At 35.5% G+C, this 23,267-nt stretch overlaps 1 protein-coding gene across 2 annotated transcripts in view; it reads left to right on the top strand.

The window, feature by feature from the left end:
* The window catches only part of CCSER1 (coiled-coil serine rich protein 1), a gene marked incomplete at its 3' end in the record, with an annotated part of 642,080 nt that overhangs the window by 116,359 nt on the left and 502,454 nt on the right, over window positions 1-23,267 (top strand). For both annotated transcript variants that reach the window (XM_082760286.1, XM_082760287.1), the window contains exon 4: window positions 12,880-12,973. In XM_082760286.1, coding sequence (XP_082616412.1) covers window positions 12,880-12,973 — 94 coding nt within the window. The remainder of the gene's footprint in view (window positions 1-12,879; window positions 12,974-23,267) is intronic.

Here is a 23,267-nt window from a genome sequence, read left to right as displayed (position 1 = left end):
GAATTAATGGCAAGTGAAAATCATTATAATGACAGTCCTTTTTGGTAATGATTTGAGAAAGTTTCTGACAGTGTCACCGTGACCTCAAAGAGTTTCAATTGCTTTCTGTGCTGAAGATGCATAAATGTTGATTAGTGGCAAAGGGCTTTGGAGTACTTTCTAGTAAAGCTAAGCCTTTCCTAAATTTCTAAGGTCTGACATCTAACTTGTCAGTTAGTGTAATAAGCAGTCCATCTCCATTTGTTCAAATAGCACACTTGTGTGCTTAAGACGAAGAATTCTATGATTTGATACATGATATTTAATGGCAATCCAGAGAGCCTTCAATGAATAAGTGATTTGCTTATTAAGTGAGTGCATATTTTCATTCATTGTCCTTTTAAACCTAGAATATGCTGTTTCATTGCCATTTTATATTATATGCACAGTATTTCTGTTAAGTTTATGAGAAGAATGGGCACCGTCGGAGAAATCTTGCAGATGCCATTTAAACTGCAAAGCCACACAATGAGTAGAAATAAATGGAAATAGAATTGCAGGTAAAAGACCCATAAGCAGAACGAAGAATAGGTTTTGTGTTTTGCTTTGTGGCAAGCCCAGTGTGTATTTTCTAGAAAGCTAATTGTATGCTGACTTCATCAGCAAATTTGTAGGGGCAAATACTATGACACAGCCAGGTTCTGTAAGTTTTCTGTAGTTTTGGTTGACAAGGTGTCTGGCAGCTGAATCTACTGGTTTGGCCATTTGTGAATTCAGATATAAAAGCCAGGTGTCTGATACTCTTATAGTTTTCTGTTCCTTAAGCTGCACGTGCATGGCAAACCAGCCTTACCCATTCAATTTAAACAGTTGTATAAATCATGGGGAAAGGCTTTACACTCATTCTATAGGTATTCATGTTTTTTTTTCCATTCTAATGTTTAGGGAGCTAGATGTTTGTTAGAAGAAAATGTGCACACAGGTACTGAGAGAGTCCTTTTAAGCATTAAAATTTTAAAAGTACGGAGGAGTAGTAACAAAGCCTGTAAAATCTATGCATTGCAGTATGTCCGACAAGGGGACATGTTTCTTAGTCTCTCTGAGATGTAGGTACCTTTCCAAGGTGGAATATTACATTTTGATCTGATGTTAGGTGAATCTTGTTATAGGATGCCTTGCTTCCTCAGGTTCCCACTTCACTGCCCATTCAACTGCAATAACTAAAAAAAAAGTCAGTAATTGCCTTTACAGTTTTTCTTTGTGAAAAAGAACAGAACAAAGAAACTGGGGAAAATATTCGGTAGCGGAAAAATGACATTTCAGCAGAAGCCTTTCTCAAAGAATGATTTAAAACCCTGTTTACCAGAGCAGCTGTAGGCCAAAGTTACCATGGAAACAGAAAGAATTCAAATAATATTAGCAATAGCATATCTATTATGTTATTGCATTAATGATGCCATAGCAAAGGGTCACTTGTGGTTTGATTTAAAGGGCTCAGTTTTTAGTGATTTATCACCAATATTACAGGCTACAAATTAGAATTAGAAACAGAAGATTCAGTCTCGAATTGGCTTGTATTGTGAGGAAAAAGGTAACATTTTCATGTTACTGGAAAAAAAATATTTATTTAAACATATGTTTAGGAGATTTTTGAGTTTTTCATACGTGGCAAAATTATAGTCTTTTATGAGAAATAAGTTAATGCTCAAGCTATAAAATGGGTTATCTTCATTTAGCATCCAAAATTCCTGACTCCATCACAAGTAGAGTTGTGATGACACAACTAGAACGGTGACATTTTGTGGGAAGATTACGTGCAAGAATAACAGATCAAATCTTGAGCTTGCTATACCTTTGCATATACCTTTTTCTGCATTGCTTTTCAGAAATACTGAAAACACATTGTAAGCAATGTTGGTTTTGTTTGGAGAAATGGGGTTTAAATTCCACTGTCCATACAGGGATGGTGGCAGAGGGGGAATTGTTATTTTGTGTTTTGTCAGAAGAACAACATTCTCTAAAGAAATTGCCAAGGTTTGCCTTTCAGAGCAGTGGTGAGCAGTGGTGGATTATCAGGATTGTAATGCTTAGGTTCTGCCTCTTGTATCCCATGAATTTAAATGTTTCTATTTTAGGGAGGACAACTCCTCATTAGTAATGTGGTTACATTTTTTTTTTTTTTTTTTTTTTTTTCCCTCTGCATACTACTGGCAAAGAAAAGCCAAAAATTAATTCCAAGATTGATTACATTTGATTTTTGACTATTTAGATGTTGGCTGAAGCATTGACTTGGGTGTTGTCAGAACAGAGCGAGAAGTCTCTAGTTGCCAGAAGGTTTAGCCGTAAGTTATGTGTTTAATTTCAATGTTTTTAGTGTTTTACCTGACCAATCCATGCATTGAATGACCTGTTGAACACACATCCCTTAAGTGCATGCAAATACAGAACAGTCTGAATTGCGTTCTATGTAAATGCAGGACAGAGATACCTAAGGAGCTTTCTCTGTGTCTGGCACAAAAATCTGGCACAGGAGATGTAGAAAACTTTCCCAAAGCTATATGATGATAATGACTGTACTAGAATGCTCGCATAGTGCTTTGCCTATTACAAAAGCTGTAAAAGCAGTAACTAATCCACAAAGCAAATTATGTGCTGCAGATGTATCCATCTGCTGAGAGAAAAGCATGTGTGTGTATGACTGGGGAAAAAAAATCTATTAAGGCTTTATTTGGTCATTTTAAGCTTTATTGCATTTCTTTGAATGCATTTTTATCCTTTCTCAACAAAAGATTTTTTTTTTTTTCTAGAGTTCTGTTAGTGAAAATTAGAGATTGATGTATGAAAAATGTTCACACCTTTTTTCTTTCAAATGCAGAAAATCCTGTTGTCATGATACAATGAAAGTGAACCTCAGCACTTCAGAATTATTTGGAAAAAAAATGGCAAACAAGCAAAAAAGTGCCTCTGACTGAAATGTTTTTGTTTTCTTTTTCTTTTATTCACAGACTCAAATCTCAAGCTTTCTGGTGCACAGAAGCATGTACACATTTTAAATGTGACTTTTGCTTTGATATTCTACTGCTTGACAGTTAATTCAATGTTAAGTGAGTGCTGCTTTGTTAAGAACTGATTCTTATCTAGTAGTTGACTTGAAGATGGATTCATTTGAATACTTTAGCAGAATCATAAAAAATAGTAAATTTTAAAGGCTGAGGGCATCTGTTCCCTCCTGGTTCTCTAAGAGCTGTTTGCCTGTGCAGCTAGCTCATGTGTTGCAAATGGGTATATGAACCTTTGCATACATGTTTGCAAGTTTGGGAATTAGAGGTTGCTATAAGGGGGCTGTTTAGACACTGGCAAATGAGTCCAGTTTTGCCAGGGTGTGGGTACTGGTGATGGTTATGGTCCTTGGCATCTCCCTTACTGAGGCAGCGGCAGCCGAGCTCCTGCACTCTCTGATGTTGGAAACTGGAACCTAAGTGTGCAGCTTCTTCTTTCCACATACACACTCATACCTTGCTCATCCTTGGTGGTTTTGTGCTTCTCAGCCTCCTCCCTGAAAAGAAGGGGTGAGGACCTTGCCTGCCTCTCCCATAGGTCATCTTATTTTTGGAATCAGGACTTGCCCTGTTCCATCACACAGCTTTCCTGCCTGTTCTGCCTCCTCTGTTGTTATCTTACAGGCTGTTTGTTTGCGTGTTTTGTTGTACACTGTTTGTGCAACTATGCCACAAGTCTCTGAATATTTGGAGTTGATTATTATTTATATATTTATTATTTATATACCTTTGCTTGATGTGTTCGTTATAAGTTACTTATGCACTCTTATTAATTACACTCTTAGTGGTGTTATGGTGTTACAAAAATCATATGCACTGGTCATATCATATGCCTCTCTATTTTTGTATACATATATATGAGTGCAAGTAAAATACTAATTGTATAATTGGTTACATGTGCAAAGGTGAATCCACTGGTGTTCAAAAGTATTCTTGTAGAGGCAGATAACACCGCTTCATTGTGATCAGTACTGTAGTACGGTCATCCACTTCTGGCTTTCATCTGCACATTATCCTCAGCAGTACTGTAGCATTTGGATGACCAAGCAGCAGAAAATGTGTTTAGGTGGGCTGGCAGCAGCTCCAGGTGCTATGCAGGAAGAAGAGCTGCAGGTGTATGATGGGAGGGCGAGGAAGGTGCTGGTCACATCACAGTACCCTGAAATATGGTTCATGTATGTGCTTCTCTAATGACAGGAAAGTTGGTTAATACTGTAGAGTGACTGTTGGTGCTGTATATCAACATGTTATTTGCTCACTCTTTCACCCATGAACTTCTGAAGGCAGATGTCACTTCCCTCTGGTTTGATCCTGATTGACTCCACAGTGTATGGCCTGACAGGAGCACTGTCAGCTCCTGCCACCAGAGGTGCTCAAGCTTTGTGTTGTGTTATACTTCTGTGGCTTCAGCCGGAAGACTGTATTGCAGTAGTGAACCCCATATGGGTCAGTGCAAACTGAGAAGTTAGGAGAGTCCATTAGTTATTAGTTATAATCGATCAGGCAAAAGGAGCATCATTACAGACATTGATTTAATGCACAAAGAGAATCAAAAGGGCAGAAACAAGAGTAGGATGGAAGATGGTATGCTTCCCTTGCACAGCCAGAACTGTGTGCAAAAAATATTTTGAGGAGCAGTACAATGGATCTGAGCTCTGTACTTGGACAATTTTCTCCACTGATAATCCTCTGTCTTTGGGTCTGAAGGGCACATTCATCTATATTATAAGTGAATTTCCACATTAGCTACAAAAAGAGTGTTCTTGCCAACCATTACAAGATGTATTTTTATTTTTTTTTTTACCTTTTCTAATGTCTCTCATATATGTGACTAGGGAATAATAAGCGTTTTGGGTGGTGCTATTCAGAAGAAAAGAATACTTTTAAGCTGCTCTTGGTATATGAAAGTTATCCAGAAACTTTACACTTGATGCAGAGACGTTTATACCATTGGCAGGGTTTCTGTTTGCAAGGCTTCATGTATTTTCATTTTCCTTTTGAAGTATGTGGGAGAGTGCAGAAGGCGAAATACTTCATTATGTCCATGAATTATTCAGGTACGGTTCTAGGAGTTAACATTACTTTAAATAGCTCAAGGTCTTTCATTTCCTTGAGTATATCTCAGAGTTTTCATTCTTATGCTGATTGTACACCACATTTCTTTGCAGAGTACAATTTTGATGAAGTGCTATCTTTTGGCAATCTCTAGAAATCATTTGAGACTTGAAATATTTAATTCTGATCTTTTCCGGCATCAGATATGCAGTGACCCTGAGCAGATACAGGTGAATTGCCATACATATGTTCTTACAAAAGAATCAAATTATTCTCCCTAGAGTGTGTTTTCTTTGTGTTCTTTCAAAAGCATTGATCTCAAATAGCCTTCCACATGTATTTCTACGGAGGGAAAAAAAAAGGAATCTATAATATTAAATACAAAAATAGTACTATAGATATAATAACAGGCTATTTTTCTTCCAAAGAGGAATTTAATAAACCACATTTAGTGCCTCATTTGTACTGGGAGGCATGAGCAGTAAGCCCTTATATTTTGGAAAACAAAACAAAACAAAAAAAAACCAACAACACAACACACACAAAAAAAAACAGACAATAAGATTTGAAAACCTGTGTTCAGAAAATGGCTAAGAACAATAGCACAGAAGAGTATGATTCAGAAAGATGGCCAACACAGGGAGACAGGAAAACGAAACAGAACTCAAAGTATTTTTTGAAAAGTGGTTTTCATTCTTGTAGTTCTAAACTATCTTTGAAATTCCAGTGATTCTCACATAATCACTTATGAAAATGAGACATGGGCTATTGTATCAGGAAAAAAAAAAAGTTTTAAAAGTTACTCTCCTGGATTTTAGGAATTTTCTAAAATACATGTATGTCCATATAGGATGTAGCTGCTGCTGCAGAACTATGTTTCAGAGTGGTACTCCCATGACCAAAGCTCCTCTTCTTGGTTTGGATTCTGGTAGCAGTATTTTACATAGGCACACACAGAAATGAATGCAGGTCTTGGTCTCATGTTTGTTCTTCAGGAATACAGATGCAAAGCTTAATCAAAAGCAACGTTAACAAAATGTATTCAGTATATTCAAGCTCATGATAGTAAGGTTGTATCATTGTGTGTATTGCCCAAGTTAGCATTCAGTGACTTCTGTGGGTGGCATCTTCAGCCATATTTGTCTGACAAATATCTATGAACTGAGTAACTGTGAACATGTAAGCACTTCAGTCTTGTAGCAGCATTAAGTTGCTTACTGGACCTCAAGATCTCAAAGGTCTTGAACAATCTCCAAGCAATAGTCAAGATTTTGTTGGAATATCACCGTACTGTAATGAAATGGAAATCTCTGGCACCTGTGTAATAGAACTGTGAAAACCATGGGAAAATGCCAGGTCCCAGTGGCAACATTTGTGTGAATATACAAAAGTACTGATCAGGGAACAGCCTACATCCCTTTGCTTAAACACAAAAAAGTTGTCAGAGCTGAATCTCCCTCAAGATACCAGCACAGAAAATGAAAGGAAACACAAGCTATTGAACACCATATTGACTATGGACTGCATGTTAATTAAAATAAAATTACAAAATAATGCATGCAACTCTCTGAAGATGCTGGTAATGGCAGAGAACCTGTGTCAGCTGCAGTTAGGACATTGCTATTACTTTATTATTTTAATGGTGTCTGAGAGGGAAGTCAAGAATAAAAATGTGTGTAAACATAAAGAAATGATTTTTTAAATTTGGTTCCATTGATTTCTGGATTTTTTAAATGAGCAGATTTCACACCTAGATCCTAGAGAGTTCAGTATATTAGTTAATATACTGAATTACTAAATTAGCAATTATTCAAATATTAGTTGTTAATGTTCAGTTCTGTATGGATTTGCCCTACCTTGTTTATATACGTTGTGCAATTTATATGATTTTGTAAGGTCCATTTTGGAACTGAATTGCATTGTTTGATGAAATAATATGCTTTAGTACATTTGTATATTCATATGTATGTCTTATTGTCATTTTTGAATATCAGGGTAGTCAGTTTTTAAATGAGTATAGTTTAATTCCACAAGCAGTAATTTTACTAGCTATTTATATGTTTAAACTGGTTATTTGGAGTAATAATAATAATAAACAACAATAAAAGGGGTTTCATAAAGAAAATGTTATTTGTTTTTTGTTGTTTAATTAAGCCTAACAGTAGAAGTGAGACCTGTTATGTTGGGAATTTAATATGTACTTATTACTAAATCTCTTCTTATTTATTGCAGCTTTCAAACTTTCTAAAAGTTGTAGACTCTAGGTTGGAGTAGGGCTAAAAACATTGAAATGCTTTACTGTTTTGGAAAAGGACCAAGAACACATATATTACACTTAAGATTTCCTTGGAGTGAATACAAGAAAGAAAACTAGGAAGAAAGACAGAAATAGGGAAGGAACTATGATAGGTAGATAGCCTCCTTCAGCAATCCTGGGTGAACTTACTGGATGGGACTTATATTTCTAGTATGTTTCTACTCCCGAAATGTTTCAGTTATTCCTGAGCTATATCTGTACAAACTACTGCATATCTTTTATAATTAAACTAGTTTGAAGTCCTATTTCTTTATTAAGAACATCTGGACCAAGTTAAAACTAAACTGAATCCCACTGGTGCCAATGAGCTTTGAGTAAGATACCTAATAGTTGGATGGAAAACTGTAGCTAAACGCCTTTTGTTTTGATGAAAGAATTTTCAATGCAAAAATACTTACTGAAAAGTTACTGAAATATTCTACTGAAATATTCTTGGGTTAATGCTGTGTTCTGCTACAGCCATCAAAGAACAAATGTACTGTTACATTTATCAAAAGTAGTCTGAAACAGTGTACAAGTTACTGTTTTTTCTTCCACATTATTAATATTTTAAATATAATTGTTAAATTCTTGTTTAAATGTAAACTTGTTTGCATAGCCATAATATTTCACCATGTCAAAGTTAGAAAAGTATGGAAACTGGGGCTGAAGCATGTCTTGAACAGGAAAACTGGAAAAATGACACCTGAGAGATGGGCAAATGGTAATTTCAGTATACCCTGACCTTCTCTCAGATACCGTTGGTCCATTTCTCTCTACTCTTCTTCCAACTAAGAAAATTCCAACTTCCCTTTGGGTTTCTGCATCTTAGGTATTGGTCTATTAAAATAACAGCGATGGAGGTCAGAATAGATACACTTGAGTGCTGTAACAAAAAGAGCGTGTAAAGACTCTGGATGGAGATGCGCTCAAAGTTACTTTATACTGAGCTTTGCATACAGGTTCTGCTCAAGGAAGCAGATGCTGCTGAGTGCTGCCTCCACAGTGGCTGATCAGCCTGCGTTGATGCAGGGGTGTGTTGTAGTTGTTAATGCAACCACCACAGAGGGAGAGACGCTGAGGTATACAAAATGGTTAGATAAATTGGAAGGAAAAAAACACCACCATGTTATTTCCTGATCCATTTTAAAGGCAGAATGGGGCTAGAAGTCAAGTGGGAAGCAGACACAGAAGTAGGAAATATGTCTCAGGGCTTATAAAGGGGCTATTACAAACTAAATAAGAAGGTTTTGCTGCAGAGCTTCTGCCCTTGCTAAATGATTTACCTTCTGGAACAAATAAATATGTCACCATAAATAGACAACAAACCTTTCATTGGAACGTTGATGGAAATGTTCGTTTCTTTATGTAACAATGCCTTAAAACTATTCTCTTTGAATGCTGGTTTAGGGCTTCATCTCTCTCTTTTATTTTCTCAGTCCCTCTTTAATTATTTTTCTTTTTTTTTTTTTTTTTTTTTTATTTAATTGCCTTGCTCTTCAAAGAGTGTAGTAGCAGTAGTGAGGGGGAGAGCAGGGAGAGGGTCAAAAGGTATTCAGCTTAAGAAATTACAGATGTTACCAATTGTCATATCAACAAAGGAGTTGCAAGGAGTGATGAAACTCCTAGCTAGGAGGCATAGGAGTGGAATACATTGGCATGTCTCAGAGCAGTACTGCTGAACTGTGGCATTAAGCAGATCCTTCTAGGGACCTTCTATTATGTTTTATATCTATATATTTACAGAAAATATTACTGTGAAGACAGAAGTTGGAACTTTACCAATGCTCCTCTGCTTGGATGTGCTTTTATGCATTCATGAGTTTGTTTATACCTCTTTTGCCTCTGGGGAGTGATTCCTTGCAAGCAAATGTTCCTCCTCAGTGGTGGATAACAAGAAGGAAGCCACTAAACTGGCAGAGTTGACACATCTAGCAGATAGAGAAGCTCACCGTGGCAAGTGTTCATTCCTGTGGTGGTGGGTAGCAGCTGCTTTGTTTGTTCCCAGTTTTGTGAATTGTTCTTTTATAAAAAACAAGCAAACTCCTGAGGAAAGAGTGTTTGTTTGTTTGTTTGTTTAGTTAATTCTGAGAAAAATAAGTATCAGAATAAAACTTTATCACTTTTATCTTGTCTACTGTTGTTGGCACAGTCAGAGAGGCTTAGGAAAGGGGAGACAAGGGGGTTACAGCTGCATGGGGAAGACATCGGGTGGATAAGCAGAGATGTCGCTGTAAGGAGCAGGGTACACACCAGCCTCGCAGGACATGGAAGAACTTCCCAGTCAAGGACAAGAACAGATAGATGGGGCATGATTTTTCTCTGCTCTGAAGGTTACTGGAAGCAAGGGCCTTCCTGAAAGGCAATTTTATACAGGAGGAGACTTGTACACAACATTTTATTTTTAGTCCATCTTACTCAGTGGAGTTTCTTTAGCTTAGAAGACAAGGCCTGTGAATCACTACATTTCTGCAGTAACTGCAAGGAAATTGCAGGCAATCTCACAAGACTTCTGATGATGCATGATGATGCACAAGGAGTAGGAGATACTGAACTACCTTGAAATCATGCTCATTGCTATTGTTATGGTTCCTCAAAGGATGTTTAGCATTAATATCAATATGGGTTCAGTTGGTCAACTGTAATATGAACAATATTTCCAACTTAAACAAAAAACCTTTGTGCTACTTGCTTTCTACGTTTAACCAGTACTGGCATGAAAAACTTTTAGATACTGCTTAAAAATTGCAGGGATTGTTCTGGACCTTTTCACTGGAATGCTTTTATTAAGTAATAAAACAATAGAACAAGATATGTTTTACCTTCTCTGAGTTGTTTAATACATCATTTTGGTGAACCTTGAGTGCCTAATAACGTCTAAATTTAAAAATGGAATTTCAAAATAGAAGAAAAAGCTCTTAATTTGTTTAGACACCATTTCATTAATTTTTTTCTGATCTTACCTTGCTATAATCCTTGATTCTCCTTTTGGAAGACAGCTTGTAAAAACAGTTGGACTAGAGATGGTTAAGTCATGTCTCTTGGAATATATGAAAAAGAAAAGAAAACAAATTTTCGTAGTGTCTTGTTGCTATTTTGAAAGATACTTAGCTGCTAACAGATCTGCATAAGCCTGTTTTGTTTTGTTTTGTTTTGTTTTTTGTTTTTTTTTTAATTATTTTATTTTTAATATCAGAAAACTGGTTTTACTTTGGGTTTTTGTTCTGTGTTAACATAAATGCAGACTAGATAAGTATGTATCTACGCAGGTATCAGATACCATAACCTGATACAATGCATCTGCATACTGCATTTTCATTAGTATGCTTTTGTTTTCTATGGTAAGAAATGATTTGATTATTGAATATCTACGTTTTGTCACCTTGAGGAAAAGAAATAGTTACTATGAAGAAGGTTGGCTAGCAGATCTCTGAGTTAAATTTTGAATGTTAAGATAAAGGGATTAAGATGTTCTGTGCTTGATGTGACTGTAGTCACATGTGATGGGTGTTTTCCTTTGTATGGAAGTTTCTCCACTTGATAATTCTCACTTTCTGTGCTCGGCATTTATAAATGCAATAACAGCATTAACAATGGGTTCTGCATCTCAGAAGAGGTATTCTCATGCTAGCAGTAAGCTAGGGAAAGAAAGCAAAAACAGTTATTATGTTGCCTGTGCACTGTTTCTGAAATAGTGGAAAACAGAATTTAAAGAAATCATTACTTGAGAGTTGAATAAGTGTAAGCTTTGAGTGTGAATAAGAATTGACATCTCTTATGGAGGGAAAAATACTTGAAAGAATTAGAAGGAACATAAAAAAAAATACTGTTAGAAGTGAGGTCAGGAAGGGCTTTTACTAGTCTGAGGTATACTACTCTTATATTTCTCTGCTTTCTTTACAGCAGATTTCTATAGCAATCTCTAGCCCCCCAAACAGGTTGATTCATGGCTTCTTGCATGCTGAAATCCAGTGTCCCTTGGTTTAAATTTGAGTGGGCAGCATAAGGGATGTCTGGGGTGCCAACATATTAAAGGGGGGGGGGGGGGTGTCTACTGATTTTTTTCTCTGGGGAATAGGCTACAGATCATGCCTGTTGTAGATTTGTAGATTTTCAAACAAAATACTATCTGGAGAATATGTGTATTTTTGATTAGACATTGGAACTGTGGAGAAGATTATGAATGTCATGATATTATCATGTCAGAAGAAATGCTTACCTGACTGTATGTGATACTACTAACTCTATTTTCATCTGTTGAGCATAACATCTTTAAATTGGTAGAGACTAGAGAAAACAATCGCCTCCTCTCTTTGTTTTCCATAATTGCCTGTGGTGAGCATAGGAATGGAGAACAATAAATAGGTGAACTGTCCTGGTGTGGGTTGCCTGCAGCCATGCTACCACTTTGTTCCTCTCTGAGTGGTGAGAGCAGAGGCTGTCTTCAGCCAGGGCTCCCTGTATGGAGCTGTCTACGTTTGTGGGTCACCTACTTAGAGACCGATTGTTGTCTTGTGGATGGCTACAAGTAATGATTGTGCGAACAGGCCTTTATTGAGGCCAAACTGAATGCCATTTCGTGACCACAAATGAAACCTGAACAGTGATACTGATGGAATATAAGCTCACAGAGTAAAGATGTCTACCTGAGGCACAATCACTTACTTTACCTTCCAAGAAGCAAATCCTGGAGAGAAAAGTGTAGTGCAAAGAAACTAAACTTGAGTTTCTTTTAATTTTAGACACCCAACCCCGTTTAAAAATAATAAACAAATTCCGAAGATTGAATTATATAAGCCTCCCTTACCTGTCTGTGTTTGAAACTTAGCAAACAAAATGAATTACAAAGAGGGAATAGGGACCTAAGCAGCTACACCTTACAGTCAGGCTTTCTTCTCTGTCATTGTAATTCTATACTACCCATATGAATACTTAAAATTCATGAATTGATTGCTCATGTCTGAATTGGCTGTTTATTCTGAACTTGTATCTCTTTATGTCTTGGATAAATAGAATAGTAAATCTCTGTTCCGATAATATTGGCAGACAATGCCAAAATGTAATGAAAAACAGATAGTGATAATTGTATATTGTGCTAAAAATAACATTTATGCTTCACAAAAAGTTATGTTTAAACTTGGGAAAATGCAAAAGGTATCATTGAACAGTTTAAAAAAAATAGTAATACAGACAGCATTACTTTTTTTTTTTTTTTTTTTTTTTTTTTTCAGTTAAATGTTCAAGATCCTGTAAAACAGGGAATGGTGACAAATACATGTCCTACTTACATAACAAATACATGGCCTACTTGGATGGTTATTACATACATTTTCTCACTAGTCCAATGTTAATAGAAAAACTTCCTGTAGCAACTTAAACATATTTTCCAGGTCTGACTCTTCATTCTGTTGTGTAGAAGAGTTTGGTTAACCCATTTGTCTAAATGCTTATTTTTCTTTTGTTGTTTGTTTTTAATTTAATATGTATTAGGATGTTTTGAATAACTTGGGTTCCTGTGAGTTGGATGAAGATGACCTAATGCTTGACTTGGAGTTTGTAGAAGAACAACAACACCATCGTTCCGGTAAGACAGATAAATACTGACTATCTTCAAGGAGACTATTAATCTAGAAATATGATGAAAATGAGTTCAGTACAATTACTTGGAAATAGCGAAGAGTCATTTTCTTAGAAGGGAAGAGCAGTATGCATTTCTTAGTACGATTTCTAAATGCTTGTGCTGTTTGCTAGGAAGACGCTCTCACATACTGCATTCGGTCTTCATATGGGTGGGTTATCAAAGGGAAGACATTTTTATAGATACAGAATTCCATCTGCACAGCACCAAGAGCTGACCCATTTGATTTTCTAGATATTTAGAATGACTTCTTCCACCAGGCAGTTACCATTCTGAAGTAACTGCAACCTGATTTTGTGTGTGCTAGAATAAGATGCTTCAAATAAACAAGACTTCCTTGTCTTCAGGCATGAGTTCAACTCGAATCTTTCACTCATGGTTGGTATGTACTCATGGCTGGTTAAGGCACTGTTGCACTGCATTGATTAATCACAATAGCCAAGGTGAACTGACAGTGTATTCAGAATAATTTTACAATAGGATTACCCAAGCCATGACACCTGCAGTGGGGAATCCTGCGTTCCTTTTCCCAAAAACAGTAGAAGTCCTGCTTGCTCCAAAGGACTCAAGAGAAGTGTAAAGTGTGCGAAATTTATACTTAATCAGAGGTAGAGGTCTGAATTTGTACTCTGTTATGACTTGATATATATTTTTGATACTCTAATAATCACAAGGATGCTTATAAGTAGGAATATCTCTGACTATCTCTTTCACATGCTTTTTTCTGACCCTTTACTACTTCATCCACACATGGATATACCGACACTGCCCATTCATAAAGACTCATGTGGATGTGGGTTTATGACAGATGTCCCTGCAGGTGTGTATTATTTTAAGTTCTGCTCCCTCCTTTGATGCAAATTTACGCAGCAAACGAGTACAGAGAAACCATTGCTGCTTGAATTACGCTCCTGTTTCCATTGTTCTCTGTATGATAATTCTTGAAGTTTGTATTTAACCATTGTGTTATACCATTTTAAACCTGTTTGCACACCTACCTTTAGAAAAAAAACATGAGCTCCATTGCATTTGGTAGAAAGCAAAGTTGCTATGGAGGGCTATAACAGCAATGTGTATGATCATAGTTTCCTAAATCGTCAAGAGCTAGGAAGCTGGAGGGTACAATAAATTAACTGCACAGAAAGGTCCTTTTAAACCAATAATGAATAACACTGCTAAGTGGTTGCAGAAAGTCAACTCATGGGTGAAAAAACATGGGTCAAAAATTTCCAGAGACCAGCCTTGCTTTTTATAAGAAATTGTATTGTTTAGACTTGCTTATTCCCTGGGCCTGTTGGAAACAAATTAACTGGCAGAATCATTTTCCATAAATAAAATTTCCTAACATGTTGTGCTTTGCCTCATGTGTGTTTTCCTCCTTTTTTTTTTTTTTTTTTTTGATATTTTAAAGGACTGAATTAATGGTGACGGAAAAGTTATGCCCAGTGTATTATTAAAAAGACTTGTAGCAGGTTCTGGAAAAGCTAGGATTATAATGCCTATTTTACATTCTCTTTGTGGAAAAGTAATTAAGATGGAGATGTGATATGACACACAATCTTTCTACTCTTGGCTCATTATCCGGAGCAAATGAGATGCCTTTAAAATGGAAAGATCTACATAGGCCTTTGAAAAATGGTAGCCATTTCTGTTCTGAGCAGTGATGTAGAGACATGTTTGTTGCAGTATATACGTCATCTTTAAACACAAAGGTGTTTCTCTTAATAGCATTTGCTTGGTGATTTGTCTGTCTGGTGGTGGTGCTAGCTGCAGAAAATTTAGGATTGGCCTAGTTATCACTTGTTTTATTCAATAGTTCAGTTAGAAGAAAGAATTGGAAGAAGAGATCAACAGTATAAGGTGAACGAATTTCACCAGATAAAGAAGATGTCTTTGTTTATACTGGGTTAGGATCTGGCACAAGATAGTTATATGTGTTTGCTTAAAAGTCATTGTCTTAAGTCTTTTCTCATTGTAATATGGATTGATTTTCAGAGACTTTTATCAGCTTACTACTGAAGTACTTAAGGTCCTGAAGTTAGATGCTGCCATCTAAACATTTTTGACAGGTTGCTGTTCTGGCTGCTATCTTAAGCTTTGGCCTACTTCCAGGATAAAATCTTTTCAGCCAGAATTCCCGTTAGTAATACCATATCAGACTTTTGTTTGTTTGTTTTGGCCTTGTTTGTTTGTTTGTTTTATCCCAGTAGCCATTGATACGTAAATAGCATTCTTTTTCAATTCAAATACATTATAATATATTTTCAAGACTTTTTTTTTTTTTTTAGAAGATAGCAGATAAAATATATATTTTCTGAAAGATCTTTAATCTTGCCCTTTTCATAGAATCACAGGGAGACATGATACACAGATACCATGCTGAAGATAAACCAGTATTTGATTTTTTTTTTTATTCTAATAGGATTTATTTAATGCAAGGGGTTATTTTAATTCTTTCAGCATGTAACTCTTCTGAAAACCAGAGTAAATAATTTTCCATGTATTTGTGAGTAGTTGATTTGTTGGGCTTTTTGTAAAAGCTTCTTTAAGGCAATGGCTTGCTTATGGCCTTTGCCAAAAGTCATTGAAGACAATCCCAGCCATGAAGATTTGTGAACCTCTTTTTTCCTGTTGGTATGTACATCATACATAGGCTTTATCCCTGCACTGCATAAGCTTTATGTATTTAAACAGTTTTGTAGCAATATTTATTTATATTCATAACAAGTTCCCTAAGTTGCTCTGTATGTGTGACATTCACGTGTATTGTACTGTAGGTGTAGTCAGCTGGAAGTTAATGCAAGTGCTTTTAGATCTGTTATCAAAATGAGAGTGTTGATTAGTATAAAAATATGACATGAAAATAGAGAAATATGTGCTGCTTTTTGCATGAAAATCTTCACGTTGTCTTCAGGAAATCAAACTTACCAACACTAACGTGATTGTACTGCAAAAATATCCTATTATGTTCTACATGATAATTCTGATAATAACATTTATTAGGTTAGAGCCATCAGTCCTACAGCCATCTTACAATTTACTTGTGCCCCAACACTGCACTTTGTCTCCTTATAAGAAAATCTGTGGGGAATTACTATAATGGGAAATGTTCCAAGAGAAGCTCTGCTTGGTAATTTAATAAATATGTTGAAATATGAAGAGGTGTAATTGGAAAAGAATTCAGTTCTGTTCTTACTGAGGGATAACTAATGAATCGGACAAGTTCCTATTCTTCAAGAGCCTAAAAAAAATCTCAAAAATGACAAATTACATGGTTATAAGCGCTAGCATGACATCTTGACTTGAATATCCAAAAAATATTCCTTGGTTAGGAGGCTATATGCAGCAGGCTCTAACATTGAAGCATAGCAATCCTCAATTGAAATGCCACACTTAGTGTAAATACAGTTGATGAGCTGGTTAATGGTGAATTGAGAAAGTCTCTTAACTGTCATTAGGAGCCCCAGAGTTTTAAAAATATATTAGTTAAAATCAGATTTGCAATGATTTCTGTTGTTTATCTGCTGTGGTTGAAAGGAATAGTATTTGTTAGGGTGTATAGTAGTGTAGGCTGAGGATACGTCTTTCTGATTTTTCTACCAAAGTTGACAGTAAGTTGAGAATTTAATGAAACAATTATGATGTGTTGATCTCCTTTAATTTTGGTGACTGATTTTGAATAGAAAAATGAAACTCTGCTGGAAGATTTTCTGGGAGAAATGTGTATTAAGGAGTGAATTTTAAAACAGGAACTAGAAGCCAGTTGACAGGCAAGGGAACATTGCTCCAAAAAGTAGAACTGTGTATTAATTAGTGTAATTAGTAGTTAATTAATGTGTAATAATGTAGAATTAGAAAGGTAGAAATGTAGAGGCCAAGATCTTTTGCCGCTTCTTTTGTTTGCTTTCAATTATTTATTTATTTTTTTATTACTCCAGTTAAATTTGTGCTTGTGTTCTTGTTCTGTTCTCTGGTTGCCCTCCAGCAGCAGCCTCATGAAATGGAGTTCCTTCAGAAAGGTGCTGTGAACTGTGATGACTACTAGAAATTGCAAACTATCCCTAGCTTTTTATCTAACCATATGATTGAAGATAAGGAGATCCCTGCAAACCTAGTGTAGATGTTCCTACATTGAATGGAGAATTCTGTGCTCTGCGAGTTTAAGCATGGCTTTACAAGTCTGGAATCCTTAATTTCTGACCTTTCCTTTAGTGAGTTTAGTGTAGTAATTTCCTTCTTTTCCTTTTGTTTTTAAGACTATATTGCTGAGAAAGATAATGTAAAATAGAGACTTTTTATTATCCCACCTAACACAATTGCTTTCAAATCTAATAAAATAATATTTATGTATACTTAGTGAGTGGAGAGCATTACTGCATACAAATGCAGAATATTAATCAACTTGATTTGCTGAGATTTTTCCATACAGTTCTCTATCTAGAGTGTTTAAAGCTAAGCATAATATGACATACATGATGAGCCTTGAGGGGGGCTTTTTATTACTCTAAGTAAATTAGACTTTTAAAATATGCTACAGTGTTGATTTCCTGTTGTAAACTAATGAAGTTAGCAGTTTCTATAGCAGGAAACCATGACCTGTTTATAGAAAGTGACAGCATTAATTTAACCTTACTTATTTTCGTTTTCCCTGGTGAAACATAACTTACAAGTATTGATTACTCAAATATATAATGAAGACCTTTATTTTCAGTGATATAAGCAGTGGAGAATTTATGAAAGCAATACACATTCACGCGGATGAGTTGTGTGCTTATGTTGTGCGTAGCCTATTGAAAAAAAAAATATTTGGTGTTATCTGTTTAGCTGTGTTGTTCAAATATGACTGCAGTAAATAGTAGCCTTTTCTAAGAATTCACAAATGCATAGTTATGCAGGGTCTTGTGTAATTTCTTAACTATTTGCCATAGGTGTCAGAAAACTGGCCCTGCTACATCTTTAGACAAAGATATATGTGCACACCTGGGATTTGCAGTGAGCAGCCCAGCTGAAGTTGTTGGGAGCCCTCACAGTACTGGGTGTTAAGCACACACATGCCACATCTCCACATAGGGCTCCGAAGTATGCAATGGCTGTTCAAAAATGCAATATTGATTAGCTGTGTACCCAGGTTGGCCTGCTGCATCTATCATGTTGCTACTTGAATGCTTGCTGAATAGATTTGAATAATGTAGTTTGGTACAAGTTTCGGAAGAGATTTGTCTTCAGTCAGAGCTTTAGCCATTTTGGATTTAATACCTCAGCCTCATCTATAAAGCAATGATCCAACATACATGAAAACATGACTTGACAAATAATGTCTGAAATGGTGGCAGTGACAGAGATGTGCCTTATATACATCTATATCTCTCTCTATATATAGATATTATTAGTTAGTATTCAGAAAGAAGGGCCTACTCTTGGTGTAGTTTTGTATTAATATAAATGTAAAGAATGAGCTTGTGAAGTTCTGATGTAGCAATCTCTCTTACAATGTAACGTGTTCCTGTAGATCCAATAAAGCATAAAAAAAATTATTACATAGATACTCTTTGTGTCTAAAATGTAATGCTGCAGGACAATGCTGTTTATCACTAGAATTGTTGAGTAGGAAGAATCACATATCAGTGAGATGATTAGAACCAACGGGCTCTACCTTTGATACATATTCTTATTAGATGATCTTTATTTGATGCATGCTAGTGAGGTCCAAACCATAGAGGGCTGGGTTGGAGTACTCCATCACAACACAAATAGTTAGTGTTCATAGTAACATTGTGTACATAGAAAACAATTATATACATATATCAATTTTTATATATAGTTATAGTTATGAATTTGGCAGATTCAGTTTTGCAGACTTCTGAGGATAAGGTAGAAACAGCATATTGGTTTTTGAAATGAATGCACAACATAAACATATTTATTTTAAATGTCAAATTGCTGTCACCATACCAGATCATGATCTATTAGTAACATAATTATGTTATTTATTAGCAATGTCTCCAACAAAAATGCAATTTGCTTGTTTTTGTGGAAATTAAAAAACATAAAAGGAATTTTTATGGTTTTTCTTTTATATCCAGATAGCGTGCAGGCCAATTGCCATCAGTACTCTGCCAAACCTAAGAGCTGATGTAATGACAGAGTGATATGAGGTAGTTGCTGAGTTACTCTAAATGTGATGAACAACCTGTATGAAAATTCTGTGGCTGGTTTGGAGCTACTACTATGTCAATTAAATTAATTAATTAATTAAATTATTTTTATTAATTCTAATGGAGGATAGGATTGCTCATCGGAACTTTAAGTTCAGATTGTTCCCTTTGGTTTTATCTGTTTGTTTGATTATTTGTTTGTTTGTTTTTGACCACGAGTGGAGGAAATGCAGATGATATTAAAAAGTACAGAAAAATTCAATGCAGGTAGTAGGTCATTAGCATAGATAGTTACAAACTGTATACTATAAATGTGCTTCATAGTGAATGTGAAGTATCTTCTAAATATAATAAAGGAATAGAAAAATATGCTGTTCATCTTGTCTACAAAATGCCAACTGCCTGTTCCTTGGCTACTGTGCATCAGCTCTGATTCACTGAAACCAACAGCAATAGCTAAGTGTTTTGCTTTGAACGTGGCAGGTTACAGTGTGCCTTTGAGGCCAGTCCTCAGCCAAGTGAAGGATCAGAAGCCTGAAGTCATCACTGTTTGCTATGAAGGAGTGTGGGCTCTGGCACTGCCTCAGCTGCTGTCTAATTAGCTGCTGTCTTACTGGTGCTTGACACCAACACAGAATCTCAAAAGGGGCAAATAACACTTGTTGGATGTTTTTCCAAAGATTGATAGTGAAGCAGATGTACTGCTCCCAATGAGAAGTTACTGTCTCTGAGTGTCTGACAAAGAGCTTTTGTGTAATCCATTCTTGTTCTTTTAAGGAAAATAAATTTTGCAGTGTTTTAAATCTGTGTTTTAAATATAGAATAGGAAATGTTCTTTCTCTCTCTCTTTCCCTCTGTCTCAATATTCATGGATATACCACTGGCAACAAATTATCTCTCAATGTATAAAAACAGTGACGTATTTTGATTTTTAATCAGAATTGGGTACCCAACACCTTGAGATCTTTTGAAAGCTTCATCATTCTCTAATGACACCCTTTAGAGATGTATACATTGCATAGGTTAAACTAGGACACCATCATTTCCATTTTCTGCTTGCAATTCCTGTGTGTAATCATATTGTAGTTTATATTTACAGGTTTTGAACAAAATAAAAATGGTGAGAGTAAATTAACAAAGACCTCTGCATCTGATAAATTTAGGTTCTTGGGTTATTTAACTTAGTAGCACTTTCCATTGTCATGAGAGATTTTAGACAAGATGGTAATAAAAAGATAATCAGTACTAATAATGAACATGACAAAAACTAATAGGTGACTTCACTTCCTTCATTATATCATTATAAAGATAGCCTAATTAAAAGGATAAGTTCTTGTTAGTTTTTAATTTTGCAAGGGAAGAATGCCCTGAATAGAAGCATGCTATTTGTCCAGGAAACTTGTGAAGGGAGCATAGCATGAGTCAGGACTTCAATCTGCTGGATGACACATGTAACATCGAATGTTCAGCTTTCAGCATGGCTTACATGTATGTAGTGGAGAGTTTCATCCTGCTATTTGAGAAAGGACTGCAACTAGTTTCTCCATAGCTAGATGAGTTAGAGGGATTTTTGTATTTTTGGAACAACCTTTTCTACAAAGCTGTCTATACATTTTGCCCTGAAGCATTGTTTAATAAATCTGACACAATAATGGAGTAACTTCAGGTATCCAGGGAAATGAAACAAAAATTGTCTTCTAAACTTCTTTAACTGTGATCTATAGCTTCTGAAGGAGCACCAGGCACATAGGAAATGTATTTTATGGGCTTTACAATGAAAGAGTAGGTAGTATTATCAAATTAGAAGGGCATATTTGTGTTAGTTAAAAATAACCATTACATGCTTGTGGCTAATGGTGTTATTAGAAGTCCTAAAGCTTAACTTATTGACAGTAAGGAGAGGAAGAAAAAAGCGCTAGAGAAGTTAGTACTAAATTAGAATGCAACTATAGATAGAAATCATAGACTAAGGTAAAGTTAATCTACCATCATCCCGGAGCACCCTCATCCGTGTTCTGGAAAAAAGTGCTGAATTGAGAGTCCTGTTTCTGTTCCGTTATTTATGTAAATGAATGAAGTCATTCAATTTTAATTGAGGAAAAAAATCACAGCATAAAAGTACTGTCCATTTAACATTATCCTAAAACTCTTTCAGTGTGTTTCATCTGAATGTTGAGGTGCAAATGTGCCTAGTTCTATGGGAGGCATATAGGTATAGGCATTTAGCTGTGCTTCTGAGATATTATAGAGATCTGGCCTGTGCTGAGCACTTAAAGTAGATCATTGAAAATAATCGTTTTTCTGAAGATATACTATTTTTCAGTTTTATTTTTTTTTCCCCATCAGTGTAAAGAGGGGTAAAGAACTGATATTTCCAAGTAGTAAATGTAAGTTAAGTTCCTTTCTATCTCATACAAATTTTAATAATGATAAGTGCTTGTAAATAATATTCACCTAAATGGAACAGTTAGAAGATCATCATCATAGAAACCACACCGATAATTTAGATGCCAAGAGCTTTTTGCCTCATAAATAGACAAGAAAGGTGAAAGAGCAGAGTCCTGAACTCCAGGGTCATGAAAGAGTACTCTGAGTGAGATGCATTTAAATGGTTATCATGAAGCAATTAGAATCAGAATCTGTATCTCAATTTCCTGCTCTTTCATAATTACAGTGTGATATTTAGTTACAAATCCTTATTCATATTGCTATGCTCAGCCATCATTTATTGAAAGAACCAGGAAAGTAATTAAATTAGTCATACTGCCTTCCTTCATTCCTTTGATTTTATACATATATTGAGATGAAACATCTTCCTTAATAGTATCTGCAGGCAGAAAATAAATGCAATAATAAACATGATGACAAATCAAAGCATACTGTCTTATTTAAGCAATTCTACATTTTTAGATGGTAAAGTGTAAGCAGTATGTTAAGTGCTGTTTTTTCTGTCCCACTTTGTAAGTTTACAAAGAATGACTCTTGCCAAAATAGAAATGTGATGAGAACCTAATATAAGAGCACGGTTTTCTTCTTCTTCTTCTCTTTCTTTTTCTTCTCTTTCTTCTTTTTCTTCTTCTTCTTTTTTTTTTTTTTTCTCTTTGAATATAGTCCTGTACCACATCCCTCAGCCAGTGCTGCTGTGTGCCTGTGCGGGAGGCAGTGTGGACATGCGTAACACATCTGAAAATCCAAGGGCATTTCTTTGGGGCATTTCAGTGTTTCACATGCTGAGTTCCTCTTACAGTACGAAGTCTTCAGGAAAAAAACAAACAGGCCAACAAACAAACAAAAAAAACCTCCCAACTTTTCAGAAACAGTGTCATGTGGTTTTATTCATTTATTTGTTTGGTATTTTATTTATTTATTTTCACATGGTAACTGCTGAATCTGCAAGGGTGAGAAATAAAACAGAAAATTGTCAGTAAATAAGTGTAGTCCTTTTTGGTTGCAGGAAGGGTAAGATACTCATTCTTTTTTTTTTTTTTTTCCTGTCCGAATATTTTCAGCACTGCAAACACAATTCATATATTCTTTTTAGAAATTAAGATTAAAGGAGTATCTTTACAAATATCGAAACTACAGAGGCACTGAGACCAGAGAAATCTCCATGGAAAAAAACTGCTAGTGGCAAAATTCTCTTTATTATAATGATTGTGATTTTGCTAACTGTCAAAAGCCCAAGCAAGATGATTAACCAGTTGAAGATCTTCCTGACTTGACCAATTGTTTTTCTCACAGTTGTTCTTTATATATATATATAAAAAAATGCAATTTACCATAAAAATACACTTATTTAGAGGTTGAAAATGAGGCAGTAGATAAAAAGAAAGTACAGCTGTGTTGTAATATTATTTTTGTGCTTTTTCCCCTAAACTGCTAATTTCACAGAAAATAGTTTTGACAACTCTCTGTATTTCTAATACATTTTTTCCATGAATAAAACATGGAATAACTTTAAGGCTCAATTTCATTGTTTTCTTCCATACTCCATCTTTTCTTCTCTGACTTTATTTGGATTTTATTTATTTATTTATTTATTTATTTCCTCCAGGATTGTGCTTGCAGGAAACGGTGTTCCTTTA

Source organism: Aythya marila (assembly GCF_965140915.1).
Source record: "Aythya marila genome assembly, chromosome: 4".
Lineage (NCBI taxonomy): Eukaryota > Metazoa > Chordata > Aves > Anseriformes > Anatidae > Aythya > Aythya marila.
Note: the sequence above shows the minus strand (reverse complement) of the source record. Positions and strands in the feature narration are given on the sequence as shown.